Below are 14751 nucleotides of genomic sequence, written 5' to 3'. Positions count from 1 at the left end.
CAGTTAGTCTGGGAAAAGAAGGAGTTAGGCACAAAAACTGAGCTCCTTTAAAAGTCTACTTTATATGTCTTTCATGAGTGACTAGCAGCTAGCCTGAAGTATGGAGTTAGGGACTAAACCTAAGCTCATTCACATGTCTATTTGTCTACTTGGCTCTAACGGATTGGCGGTTTCGTCCGCTATATTATCTAGCAATGGCTACCCCAATGTCCGCAGTCTGAGTGAAGTTCAGAATTTGATATATAACCTTCTCTGAATACCGCTTTGAGATCAAATTCCTAAGTCTTTATCGTTCCAACCCAACTCTCTCTAAAACTCCCAAGCACCTTCGAATAATCAGATCATTGCCCACATTCCAGGTCATCTGAGGTAAAACCGTTTGGTGTAAAAAAATACAGTTCAGCAGAGTAGCTCTTGGGAAGTCTAAACTTCCTACGATCCAATATTATCTAAAACAATTCTTTGGTAAAGCCAGACTGTATATGCTATATCTTGAAATCGACCAATTTGATAGTAGTAATTTGAGAACAAAATCCTAAGTCTTTATCTCTCCAACCCAACTCTCTCTATAACTCCCAACCAGCTTCGAGAAGTCAGAGCGTTATCTACGTTCTGCGTCATCTAAGGGAAAACCTTTGGTTAAAAAAAAAATAGAGTTCAACAGGAGCGTGCTTTCGAATGTCTGCATTTCTTGCAATCAGTCGATATCTCAAACAACATTCTGGCATATCAAGGCGAGGTACCTTTAGTTCGATCAATCTTTTACATATTGCTTAAGCTTGGGGAAGTCTTTAACCTCAATGCATCGCATGGCTGAAGTATTCAGTCACAGAAGATGTCGCTTCAAAAGTTTGAGTTGATGTAGACCGAATATAAACAAAGTTCTCTAATCTATGCATAATACCTTTCATTGGGGGTGCTTTTTTAGGTGGCGGGTCCCAAGCACAGCAAACAACCCTGAGAAGAAATGATTCGCCTCCTCATTTTAGCTCGCCTTCAAACGAATGTTTTTTGGCTACCTAGAGGATACTTGGTCGGAAACCGGTCGAAGTCGTGAGCTGCTCAGAGAACTTCTACACATGGCTCCAACCATTAATGCACCCATATAGAGATGTGATCCATCTATTACTGTGCTATCTATAAACTAACTATATCGACATGCCTTGCAGTTTCGGAAGCCTGTTAGCGGTCGGTAGGTTTTTCAAGAAAGTTGCTCTAAATTTGAGGTTACTAAAATCGCAGTTCTTAGTTCTGCTTGGGACTCTAACCTTTTTAAGCTTTCCTGTTACACATTGAAAAATCGGTTCGGAAAATGAGAAGGAATTTTCAAAGCACCAATTTCCTAATCTGAAAAATAGCATATTTAAACACCATGACTCCTTGTCGATTTTGTCGGAAAACGTTTCTCCTGTTCTAAAAAGAATTATAATAAATACTTTGAGACTCTTTTTCAATTCAGATGCAGAACTCGATGCTAACGAAGAACTCTCGATCGAAGCTAAAGCTGCCAGCTCGTTTCTTTTCTTATTCTTTCCGTTTGTATATCCGTTTGTTCGTAAGTTTGTGGGTTCTGCTTTCTCATAAGTAAATTATCTGCTAACCTGAGTCTGAACAAACCTGACCTCAAAAATGTTTGGTCAATCTTTTACATCTTGCTTAAGCGTTTGCTTGTTGGGAAAGTCTTTAACCTCAATATTGCCTTAATGCCTTCAATCCAACGATCAACCTTCAATCAATATCATATAAAAATACCTGAAGTATTGTGATTTGAAACACAGGGATGCTACTCAAGCACAAAAAATAGTGTAAATAAGTGAAATAGGTCGAAACTTAAAAGAAAAAACAATTAATTTTCGCAAAAACTATACATATGTAGTGATGATGTAAGAGATCGTCAAAATGTATGATGAATTACCGATTTCTTCTAATACATTTCTATATAAAAAAGAAAGAAATGAAGACAATAAAAACTGTCTCTGCCAAAACAAAAGCAGATATTTCCAATTATGCGCATCGTATTTGCTTTGAAAATAAGACGTCTAAGGTGTATGAACGATCGACCACCTAACGATCGTGTCATAGTGCGCACGAACAAAACCAAAAAATTCCTCGTATTAGGGATATAAGCACAAAGCAGCAGAGCAACAGGCACACAGCCTGCATGGAAGACACTTCAGGGTAATTGATTTGTGCGCAGAACGTGCATTGTCCTGCGTAGATATGTCTATTTATATATACGATTGTGTCTTGCAGTGCTGAGCGCATGCGTTTGATGAAAGATCCGGGCGATGACACACCAATCGCACCCCCGACAGTTGCGTGCAATGCATGACAACAACAATACAACAAATAAGAAAACATAAAAGGTGTCTACTAGTTGCTAGGTGCATTTGCAACGAAACGACAAACACAATTAACTCGGACAAAAGCGACGAAGCAACGACAACTTAATTCCACTGAGTACCGCCTAATCTGCGGAACGAAAGGACGATGTCCGCGCGGTGAGTTTGTGCGTAGTGTATGCTTATGTGCGCTCAATACCGAGAAATTGACGGAAAAACAGGCAAAGTACAAAAACAATTAAAACAACAACAACAATTAAACGTTAGAAAATACATACAAATACAACGAAAGGGAGTAGAATTCAACGAATAGACAAAGCGCTGTGGCACCAGCGTCGCTGTAGCTGCTCGAGACTTCAAAGAAATGACGTCTAAGTGGAAAATGGACATATTAGGAATTCTTTGTAGGCGCATCCGCATGCATGTTCGCATGTTGTTTTCCAAACGAAATGTGCCGCCAGCGGGAGCGACTGAAATATTTCGAATTCGGAAAATTGCAACGAAATTAAGACCTCGAATGCGCGCACAGCACGACTTCTATGTTCGTCCGCTGCAACGCAGGCGCTGTGAGGTGAGGTGTTGCGAGTGCTGCAAAGTGTAGTAAAAGATGGGAAAATTAAGTAATCGGTTGGTAGGCAAGCAGGTAATGAATTGCTGCCGAACAACCATACGAAATACATAGAAGCAGTAATTGAAATGTATCTTATATTCTTGAGTCCGGCGCAACATGTGCTGAATAACAATTTTTTTCCATTTTGTGTTCAGGTTCTACATGTTTTTGGTTAAAAAATCAATGGAAGGTGAGGCGGTGCCTGCAAACACCTGCGCTCTTGTACGTTTTTAAGACGAAATATGCGCTCATTTACGGTACTTCGTACTTTTTCAACGATTTCTTGCGGGCTTAAGTTTGATCGAGTTCTATGCCGCTTACCACAGAACGATGTAGCACACTAGGACTGCTAAAGACTTTTCGTTGTGAAGCCGAAGAGCATGACAAATCTACTTAAGCTTTTGATATCCCAAACAAGTTTCAACGATGTTTGTAACATTTAGCAGAAAACGACGACGATATAAATAATTAGTGTGACGATCTGAGTCGATTTAGTCATGACCATCTGCCTGTCTGTACATACGTGAACCTCAGTTTTCGCGATAGCGATGAATTATTAAATCCTCTCCACGTCCTATCTCACCAAAAAGCTGCTCATTTGTCGGAACCACCGATATCGGATATAAGCATATATCTGGCATATACACGGACCGGTTTTAGGCAACCGGCTTAGGCTTCGCATCAGATAGGAATCGTCATTCTACGTGAGCGGTGTACCTACTAAATGACACCCGTTTTTCTGGCATGAATTTTTCCCTTGACTCGTTACTACTTTCGCATTACTTCAGGGCAAGTCCAAGATGGACTTATTACAGGCAAGTTTTTACTCTCCCACTGTCTATGGATGCCTAGGATTTTGTAGCCAGCATCAAGCTATTTGGCTCACCTGCTCGACTTGAATTCTCCGGGACCGGAAAAAATCTACTTCCATGTTCAGTTTTTAGTGCCTAAGAAATATTCTGCATATGACGCAATTTGTTGCCAGTTTTCGTCACTGGTAATCATGTTTTGTACTCGCCTTTTCATATCGAGTTCTTCAAAGTGGATTTTAATGTTCTCTTTCCATCGTCGGCACTTAAAAAAGGTGTGGTTTGCGTCGTCTAGTGGCTGGTCTCCGTAAATGCATGTAAGACTTTCTTTTTTTGCCATGTTGTGGGGGTATTTTTGGAAATAGCCGTGACCGGAGAGTATCTGCTAAGTATAAGTTCACCTCGCCGTATTTCCTACTGTGTTGGATCTCTATATCTATTATTAAATTTGGTGGAACTACTTTCTTTGCGCTCTCTCGTCCACCGATCTTGTCAGAGTTCAATATTATTTGTGCTTTATGTTGGACTTCCAGATGTAACGAACCTTCGATCGTACTGGCTACAAACTCGATATTGCACACGGAATTCGACCGATTGTGACTTACGCTTTACTTATTATATTATAATTTCAAGCCACTTCTTGCTTTTGGAACCTCACTAATTTCTTAATTCTTCTTATATTTACAGGGCAAAGCGCGAGGGAACCGCACCGCTATCTACCTACGTTCAGTATTTCAATCCCATCTCGAATCATTGGGTAGTTCGGTACAAAAGCATGCGGGTAAAATGCTCTTCGTGGCCATACTAGTGTTAAGCACATTTTGTGTGGGACTGAAGAGCGCACAAATCCATTCGAAAGTACACCAATTGTGGATACAAGAAGGTGGCCGCTTAGAATCCGAACTCGCCTATACACAAAAAACGATCGGTGAAGATGAGTTCTCCACGCACCAGCTAATCATACAGACGGCGCAAGATGCGAATGCGTCGGTGCTGCATCCGCAAGCATTGTTGGCGCATCTCGAAGTGTTAAAGAAGGCGACGGCGGTGAAGGTGCATATGTACGATACGGAATGGGGTTTACGTGATATGTGCAATTCGCCGACAACGCCAAGCTTTGAGGGTCACTACTACATCGAACAGATATTTAAGCATTTAATACCGTGTTCGATAATAACGCCGCTGGATTGCTTCTGGGAAGGCAGTCAGCTATTGGGACCGGAATTTCCAGTGCAAATACCGTAAGTAGCGAAGTTAGCATGTGAAACTATAAGTTAGAAACCGCAAACCTCGGTTATAGTACTAATTACTACGTTATTTTTCGATACTTTCCACAGTGGCATTGATAAGCGCATCATGTGGAGCACCATGAATCCGTCGAATCTCGTGCAGACGATGAAACAGCAAATGAGTGATCAGAAAATACCATTCGACTTTGATATGGTGGAGCAGTATATGAAGCGTGCCGGTATTACGGCTGGTTATACGGAGAAGCCGTGTCTGGATCCCAAGAGTGCTGAATGTCCGGAAACGGCGCCGAATAAGGATAGTCAGCAACCACCCGATGTCGGTGCCATACTCACTGGCGGCTGTTATGGCTATGCCACCAAGTATATGCATTGGCCGGAGGAGCTCATTGTCGGCGGTGTACAACGCAATCGCTCCAGTCATTTGCGTAAGGCGAAAGGTCTACAAACGGTGGTGCAACTGATGACCGAGAAAGAAATGTTCGATTTGTGGAATGAAAACTATAAAGTACATCATATCGGTTGGACACAGGAGAAAGCAGCGGAGGTGTTGAATGCGTGGCAGCGTAATTTTTCCAAGGAGGTTGAGACGCTATTGAAAAGCAATCGACGTATATCGAATAAGTATGACATTTATGTGTTTTCATCGGCCACATTGGATGATATACTGGCCAAGTATTCCAATCCAAGTCCGATTAGCATTGTAATTGGCGTAATTGCGACGGTAATCTATGCTTTTTGTACGCTCATACGCTGGAAGGATCCGGTTAAGGGACAGAGTAGTGTTGGTGTAGCGGGCGTGCTGCTGATCGGTTTCTCGACCGCTGCCGGTTTGGGTCTTTGTGCGCTACTGGGTATCGTTTTCAACGCCGCGAGCACGCAAGTTGTACCCTTTCTTGCGCTCGGCTTTGGCGTTGATCACATTTTTATGCTTACCGCTGCTTATGCGGAGAGTAATCGTAAAGAGCAGACGAAATACATATTGAAGAAAGTCGGGCCGAGCATACTCTTCAGCGCTAGCGTCACATCGGGTTCATTCTTTGCAGCCGTTTTCATACCAGTGCCCGCCTTGAAAGTGTTCTGCCTACAAGCTGCTATTGTTATGTGCTTCAATTTAGCTGCTGCGCTACTCGTTTTCCCCGCCATGATTTCTTTAGATTTGCGTCGACGTACTGCCGGCCGTGCGGATATCTTCTGCTGTTGCTTTCCTGTGTGGAAGGAGAAACCGGTAGCGACAGCTGTGTGCAACACGCGTTACAACAACACTAATCGCCGTAACTCTTATGCTGTGAAGAACTGCAACAATCGTTCCACTGCCATGTCGGCACAACAGCCACAACTGAAGCACCAAGAGGAAGCACTACTTTCCTGCGCCGAGAAACGCATGCCATCCTTTTCGCTGTCGAATTTTGCTTTCAAATACTATACGCCATTCTTGTTGCAAAGCTGGGTGAAATTCTTAACAATCAGCACATTCGTTGGTACGTTAGTATTCAGTTTATACGCCTCGACGCGTCTACAAGATGGACTCGATCTGATCGATCTGGTGCCGAAGGACACAAATGAGTTTAAATTTCTTAATGCACAAGCATCGATGTTCGGTTTCTATAGCATGTATGCGGTGACGCAAGGAAATTTTGAATATCCCACCAATCAACGTTTGCTGCATGAGTACCATGAGGCTTTTGTGCGTGTACCACACGTTATTAAGAATGATAATGGCGGTTTGCCCGACTTTTGGCTCTCACTATTCCGTGATTGGTTAATCAACCTGCAACGCATATTTGACCGTGAGTTTAGTGAGGGACGTCTAACGCCCGAAGGCTGGTTGCCCAATGCTACAAGCGATGCTATACTGGCGTACAAATTACTCGTGCAAACCGGTTATGTTGATAACCCTGTAGACAAAAGTGGCGTCACACAAAATCGTTTAGTCGACAGTGAGGGCATAATCAATCCAAAAGCGTTTTACAACTATCTGTCAGCTTGGGCCACTAATGATGTATTCGCCTACGGTGCATCACAGGTAAGTTCAAGCAAAAATGGGTATACATAGTATAGCGGTAAAATAGCTATAATGTTACTGTTTTCCATATTTTAGGGTAAATTGCATCCAGAGCCACGTCACTTTTACCACACTGCCGGTGAATACGATCTCAAAATACCGAAGAGTCTACCACTGGTGTATGCGCAGATGCCTTTCTATTTGCATGGACTGAACTGCACATCGGAAATTAAGACGCTAATTGGACATATACGTGATTTGAGCGTGAAATTTGAGGCGCGCGGTCTACCAAATTATCCATCAGGTAAGCAGGCGGTGTAAATGTTGCATGAATACCTTTATGCTATAATATATGATGATAAAATTTGTTGTGGCAGCATTCATGTAATATTTTTTCTTTTTATTTCTTCAATTTGCAGGCATACCCTTCATATTCTGGGAACAGTACATGACGCTACGCTGGTCACTCGCACTAATACTTTGCATTTCGCTTGTCGCTGCTTTCATGTTGATCTCAATATTGCTGCTTTCTGTTTGGGCTGCCGCTTTGGTCGTCTTCAGCGTCGTCGCATCGTTGATACAAATATTCGGCGCCATGACAATACTCGGCATAAAACTCTCAGCCATCCCTGCAGTGATACTGATATTAAGTGTCGGCATGATTGTCTGTCTTACAGTGCATATTTCACTGGTAAGTTTACAGCAACACTTTAAATTTTGGTTGAACTTGTAGTTAACATTTCATTTCTTTAACGTAAACAATAGGGTTTCATCACTTCCGTGGGTAATCGCGAACGTCGCATACATCTCTCCATGCAAATGTCACTCGGTCCACTTATACACGGCGTACTCACTTCCGCTGTAGCCGTATTTATGCTCTCTACCTCACCCTTCGAATTCGTTATACGTCATTTCTTTTGGTTACTCCTTGTTGTGCTGTGCGTCGGCGCTTGCAATGGACTCGTACTCTTTCCTATTATCTTAAGCATGTGCGGTCCTGAGGCTGAATTGGTGCCACTCGAACATCCAGATCGCATTTCAACACCATCCCCTGTAATGGCGCGTTGCAAACGTGCCAACAAAACGGTGGTGGTGCATGGTGGTCGCTCGTCACGTTCCTGCAGCAAGAATATGCATCATCACAAGGATATCAACATTAATGATCCCTCATTAACGACCATTACCGAAGAGCCACCCTCATGGAAATCCTCCTCATCATCCATACAAATGAATAACGAATGGAATGGCGCCAATATGAATATGAATAATGCGCATTATGCCACAAATGGCGCGCCACAACAAATGAACAATTACAACATGAGTAATTACTATATGCATCGGCAGCAACCGAATTATATGCAGCAGCATCATCACTTTCAGCCAGCACCGTCAGCACCACCGGCACAACAACAGTGTACGCAACAAAACATTTATGGTGCGCCCACATTTCATAAACCAACACATCCAGCACAGCAACAACAACAGCAACATGCGCATCATCAAACGCAGCAGTCGCAGCAGCAGCAGCAGCAGCCAAACCCACCACCAACAACGTCAACACAACACAGCACGCATACGCTTGGTGGGCCACACGAAACGGGTAACTTTCCCGAGTTGCAGAGTATCGTGGTGCAACCGGAAGTCACTGTGGAAACGCACCACTCGGACACGAACACAACAAAAGTAACCGCGACGGCGAACATCAAAGTGGAATTGGTGACGCCAGGTCGCGCGGTGCGTAGCTATAACTTCAGCAGCTAGCGGTCGCGTTTGGTTGAATGTATGTAATAGGCGCTTTAGTGTAACGGGTGCATGTATTTATTTGCTTAGTTAAGTAGTTGTAGTAGTTGTAAAATTAAAGCGGTGCTACATTTTTTCCTTACGCACAAATATCGCTCTGCGTAATGCAGTTAAATAGCACTGGTCGTCAAGTGCACAAAAATCATTAAAATTCATTTTCAAAATAAATGCAGCAGTGCAAGCAAGGAAATGTCAAAGCGCACTTTGAAGTATTTGTGTGGTGCTGCCAGCCAACAGCTGAGTTATGTGTACATAAATGTTAAAACAAACACTGTGAATTCTTAAAGCAAACATTGTGAATACTTTGTTTGGTTTGTTGCAATGTTTGTTTTGCAATGTAAATAATTCACACATAGTTTTATTTAATTTTTTAAAATTAAACTAAAACTACGTTGTACAAACGTATTTAGAAATTGTAAAATGGTGTAAAACAAAATATATTTTTTTGGTATGCAAAATTAACAAAATTAAATTTTTTTCTTTTTAAAACCGGCCAATATTATGTTTGGCTTGTTGCATTAATTGTTTTGCAGTAATAATAATTTATATTTAGTTTTGTTTAATTTTTTTTTTAATTAGACAAACACTTCGGTGTAATAAGAAAAAAATATATAAATTTTGCACTTTGTCAATTATATAATTTTTTTTATCAAATTTTCATTACAAAATAAAATTTTCAAAAATTGAGAAATTCTGTATTAGTTTAAAAAAAAATAGTTTTTTGTTAAATCTTGCATTATTTTTTTAAATATTATTTATAATTAATTGTAACATGCATTTTCTAGTTTTTATTTTTGCGCTTTTTAAATTTTTTATATTTTATTTTTCAATTTTGAAAAGTTTTTTTTATTAAATATTAATCATTAATTTTCAAAAATTCAGAAATTCTTTATCCGTGTCAAAGAAATGATTTTTTTTTTAATTTTTACTTACTTTTGCATTTGTTTTAGTTTTCCAATTTTTTAATACCATTTGTAAATAATTTTCAAAAATTTATAAATTCTGTATCAGTGTCAAAGAAATGTATTTTTTTTAAATTAAACATATTTTTTTTAAAATTATTTATAATTAATTTTCAAAAATTCAGAAATTGTGTAAATAATTTTCAAAAATTTAGAAATTGTGTAGTCGGTGTCAAAGAAATGTTTTTTTTTTTGTTAATTTTGCATATTTTTTAAAATCTTTTTTATAATTAATTTTCAAAAATTTAGAAATTCTTTATCAGTGTCAAAAAAATATTTTTTTTGTAATTAATATATATTTTTTACCTTTGCATTTGTTTTAGGTTTCCAATTTTTTAATACCATTTGTAAATAATTTTCAAAAATTTAGAAATTCTGTATCAGTGTCAAAGAAATGTTTTTTTTGTTAATTTTGCATATTTTTTAAATTCTTTTTTATAATTAATTTCAAAAATTTATAAATTCTGTATCAGTGTCAAAGAAATGTTTTTTTTTTTGTTAATTTTGCATATTTTTTAAAATCTTTTTTATAATTAATTTTCAAAAATTTAGAAATTCTGTAGAAATGTGTGTCAAAGAAATGTATTTTTTTTAAATTAAACATATTTTTTTTAAAATTATTTATAATTAATTTTCAAAAATTCAGAAATTGTGTAGTCAGTGTCAAAGAAATGTTTGTTTGCTAATTTTGCATATTTTTTAAAATCTTTTTTTAATTAATTTTCAAAAATTTAGAAATTCTGTATCAGTGTCAAAGAAATGTTTTTTTGTTAATTTTGCATATTTTTTAAAATCTTTTTTATAATTTCTTTTCAAAAATTCAGAAATTCTGTATCAGTGTCAAAGAAATGTTTTTTTTGTTAATTTTGCATATTTTTTAAAATCTTTTTTATAATTAATTTTCAAAAATTTAGAAATTCCTTATCAGTGTCAAAAAAATGTTTTTTTTTGTTAATTTTGCATATTTTTTAAAACCTTTTTTATAATTAATTTTCAAAAATTTAGAAATTCTGTAGAAATGTGTGTCAAAGAAATTATTTTTTTTTAATTTTGTAATTGTTTTTAATAATTTGTATAATTAAATTTTCAAAAATTTTATAATTTTTTTAGTGACAAAGAAAGTATTTTTCTTATTTTTGCATATTTTTTAAAACCTTTTTTATAATTAATTTTCAAAAATTTAGAAATTCTGTAGAAATGTGTGTCAAAGAAATTATTTTTTTTTTAATTTTGTAATTGTTTTTAATAATTTGTATAATTAAATTTTCAAAAATTTTATAATTTTGTTAGTGACAAAGAAATTATTTTTCTTAAGTTTTGCATTTTTTTGATTTTTGCAGTTTTTTTCAAATGTTTTTTTTTCCTTAATTTTGCGTATTTAAAATTTTTCTTAATATAATTTGTTCTTAATTCTGAATGTTTTTTTTACACCAATGTTTTACTAAATATTTTTGCAAATTTTTATATAACCCACAATTGTTAATGCAGCATTGCACTTTTACTTCAGAAAATGTGTGTTAATTTGTTTTTTGCACAACACTGTAGCCTGCCAATGCATTATAAAACCACAAAATTAACACTTCCCAGTAAAGAGTTGATTATAAAAAAAAATTGTATTAAATTTTTTCATAAAAAATGTGCAGCAACGCCTTAATATGTGTGTTAAATTGTAATTAAAAAGCGATTTTCTGAGTATTATAAGCATTTTGTTAACTATTTAGCTCTTAGGTAATTGCGCGTGTGTAAATAGCGTTACATTGTAAACCAAATAGTATGACATACATTTTAAGTTAATGCAAATTCAAGGCAACAGACAAAACTTAACATAGTGAAAAATAATATAAAACATAATTTTATAGTAAAAAAAATTATAAAACTAATAAAAACGGAAAATACTCATAACTGCTAAAATAAAAAAATAACCGCATGCATGTTGTACCACGTGTTGGGTATAAAATTATAAATTTGATAAAAAAATAAATTTAATAAAAATATAAATTTATTAAAAATAAAAATGTAATTAAAATATAAATTTATTTAAAATATAAACTTAATAAATTATAAACTAGTACAATTCCTAACGACTTACAGCTGCATTTATGCACCAAAATGCACATAACTATTAAAGAAAATGTTTGTAAATATTATAGAAATTAAAATTTATTTAAAACCATATATACTTGTATATAAAAGTATTGCATTTGCCACACAATTGAATGTCTAGAAAATAGCGCTAAAATTACTTAAAAAACGCAAAGTATTCCAGCTTGCTTTATGTTGAGGAAAATTCGCCAATCGCTAGTAGTAGTATTGAAAAACTATTGTAACTGAAGGAGTTGAAAATTGAAAATTTTAAAACATTTATTTATTACTAAATTAAATTTAATTTATAACGTTTTTAGTTTATCAAAAAATATATATATATATATATAAAAAATTTCGAAATTTTTTCAAATTACCTATAGTAATTTATAAATATTTGCTAGTTTGCGCATAAAATTGTATTCACAAAGCAATAGGTGGCACTAAAATTAAACATAACGGCATTACACTTAAGCCAACACAAAATTTACTTAAACAAAATTCCTAACTAGTAATGCTAATACCATAATGTTATATAAATGGCATTTTCGAGTAGCTATCACATACATAGTTTATCGCTAGCTCGCTTGCAAAACAGTGTTTTAGCGATCTACTTACGAACACAAGATTGACTGCGTCGTTTTGTACGACGCTTAGTAGTTAATATTTTGTAAATGTTGTTTTTATTTTTATTCTTTTTATTTTTTGCACATGAAATTCACTTCCAAGTGCATAGTTAATGGTTGTTTACTATTATTAATAATATTATTATTATTTCATAATTTAATTATATTAATTATAAGCAACCCTGTATGTATAACGATTCAAGAGCGAAACGATATTTAATAAATTTGATTAGGTATTTTTTCTAAGTGTAGCACTAAAACAAAATCATTGTATTACGTGTGTTCGAAACAAAAAAGAAAATATAATTGTAAACTTTTTAAAACGAATGTGCTTTGTTTGTGTTAATTATTTGGAGGATTTCTTTACTGGCGTAGAAATCGCCTACGCAGTTATAGTCGAAGAAGAATTTGGAAAATTTAGCAACACAATAACGAGTAGCTCGAAGGCTTTGTGTAATGCAAGCCCTCGCTGATTTATGCTTTTATTTTCCCATTCTAAGGTTCATGCGTGAAATCTTCTTCTAATGGGTTTTTCAATAGGAAGGCCAAAAAAAGTATACTAATAGGGACAGCAAACGATGCCGGGGATGTTCGAGCAAGCAAATAACTGCGGCAATATTGCAACCCTGATGTTTTTTTGCAGATACTCAGCTGATACTTAAACAAATATTTTGCAAATATATTGCGCGGCGTGCAGGTGCATTGAAAAAGTAAAGTTTAAGAAGTCTTAAAACTGAATTTTTAATCAATTTAACAGTGGATAACTTGGTGGATAATTAAACAAAGTTTTTTTCGTAAAAAAGTGGCTTATGACCGAATTTTTAAAGAAGAGGGCAATAGTAAAATCGCAAAACTTCTTAAAACAATTCGATTTTATCCTCCAGATATGCATATATTTATCACATTTTCCGGTGTCTCGTGAAATACAATGATAATAATTTGTTATAAACAAAAATAAGGAGCGATTTCGCTTGCCTCATTTTTTCCATCATAAATTTTGTTGATGCCGATTTTGTCACTTTTGCGCGCAAGAAATGTCAAAATTTGAGTTCCTCGAACGTTTGACATTTGCAAAAGTCGCTACATTTTTGCGTCGAACATGATGCTCTGCAATATTGCCGCAGTGATTGAGACTCGAACATCCCCGCCATCTTTTCCCCATTCTTTTGATACTTCTCTTCAGTAATATTTGCCAATTCATCATGGAAAGATATACGATCCAAGAACGAGTCGAAATTCATAAAATTACTACCGAAATTCGGAGTCAGTTTAAATCATGGTGGTCATAATCGTCCTGTCAGATCAAAAATTAAGCATTAAGTATGGAAAATTTAAATCTACAAACATAGTACAAAATGTTCCCGTGCCAATGAGATAAAGTAGTGCCCATAGTGTTGAGAATATTGCTGCCGCTAGCGCATCAATTGAGGAAGACCCAAATCAGTCTCTCACACGTTGTTTTCAAGCGTTGGCCAAGTCTGTCACGTCGTTATGGCAAATTGTGCGAACAGATCTTGGCCTACATCCTTACAAGATCAAATTGACGCAAGAACTGAAGCCGCTTGACCACCAGAATCGTCGTATGTTCGTAAATTGGACTGAGCAGCAACTTGAAAATGATCCGGACTTTTATCGATAAGTCATATTCAGCGATGAGGCTCATTTCTGGCTGAATGCTTTAGTCAATAAGGAAAATATGAGTCACCATTGCATTCCGAAAACATTACGGTTTGCTGCGGTTTATGGACCGGCGACGTCATTGTGCCGAAATTCTTCCGTGATGATCAAGACCGTTACTGCGAATGGGAATCCCTACCGCTCAGAGATAACCGAATATTTTTGGCCCAAATCGGATGATATGGACTTGCACAATATGTGGTCCCAACAGGAGGACGCCACAAGCCACGTAGTGAATATTACAATCGATTTATTGAAAACCAAGTACATGCTTTTTGCGACATGTCCGAATTCAAAGCATCGGTAACACTTCTTTAAGTTTGCTTTTTCGCGAATATTCCTTTTACATGCTTTATTTCACCCCCAGAAGAGGTTCAGCTCTTTGATTTTCGCGTGGGTGGCCTCGACTATATCCTCCGTCGTTGTAATTTCCTAACCAATCTATTTCCTCTTGATATTCTTATGTACTCCCTGTTTGAGCTCTGCTTAGCTCCAGCGAGATCTCTCCCTTTGCAATCTTTCTTTTTCGCGAAACATTTTCCCAAAGACGCTTAAAGCTCCCTGATGCTTTTTTAGCCTTTTTTAGGACAC

At 36.5% G+C, this 14751-nt stretch overlaps 1 protein-coding gene across 1 annotated transcript in view; it reads left to right on the top strand.

Moving 5' to 3' along the window:
* Positions 1-9201, top strand: part of LOC120772525 (protein patched) — a 31380-nt gene extending 22179 nt beyond the window's left edge. Inside the window, exons 2-6 of the mRNA XM_040101189.1 lie at positions 4449-5002; positions 5099-7034; positions 7110-7317; positions 7433-7704; positions 7779-9201. Of these exons, the coding sequence (XP_039957123.1) occupies positions 4449-5002; positions 5099-7034; positions 7110-7317; positions 7433-7704; positions 7779-8774 (3966 nt within the window). The 3' untranslated portion in view covers positions 8775-9201. The remainder of the gene's footprint in view (positions 1-4448; positions 5003-5098; positions 7035-7109; positions 7318-7432; positions 7705-7778) is intronic.
* The last annotated feature ends 5550 nt before the right edge of the window (positions 9202-14751 follow it).

This window comes from Bactrocera tryoni, chromosome 3 (genome assembly GCF_016617805.1).
Source record: "Bactrocera tryoni isolate S06 chromosome 3, CSIRO_BtryS06_freeze2, whole genome shotgun sequence".
Taxonomy (NCBI): domain Eukaryota; kingdom Metazoa; phylum Arthropoda; class Insecta; order Diptera; family Tephritidae; genus Bactrocera; species Bactrocera tryoni.
Note: the sequence above shows the minus strand (reverse complement) of the source record. Positions and strands in the feature narration are given on the sequence as shown.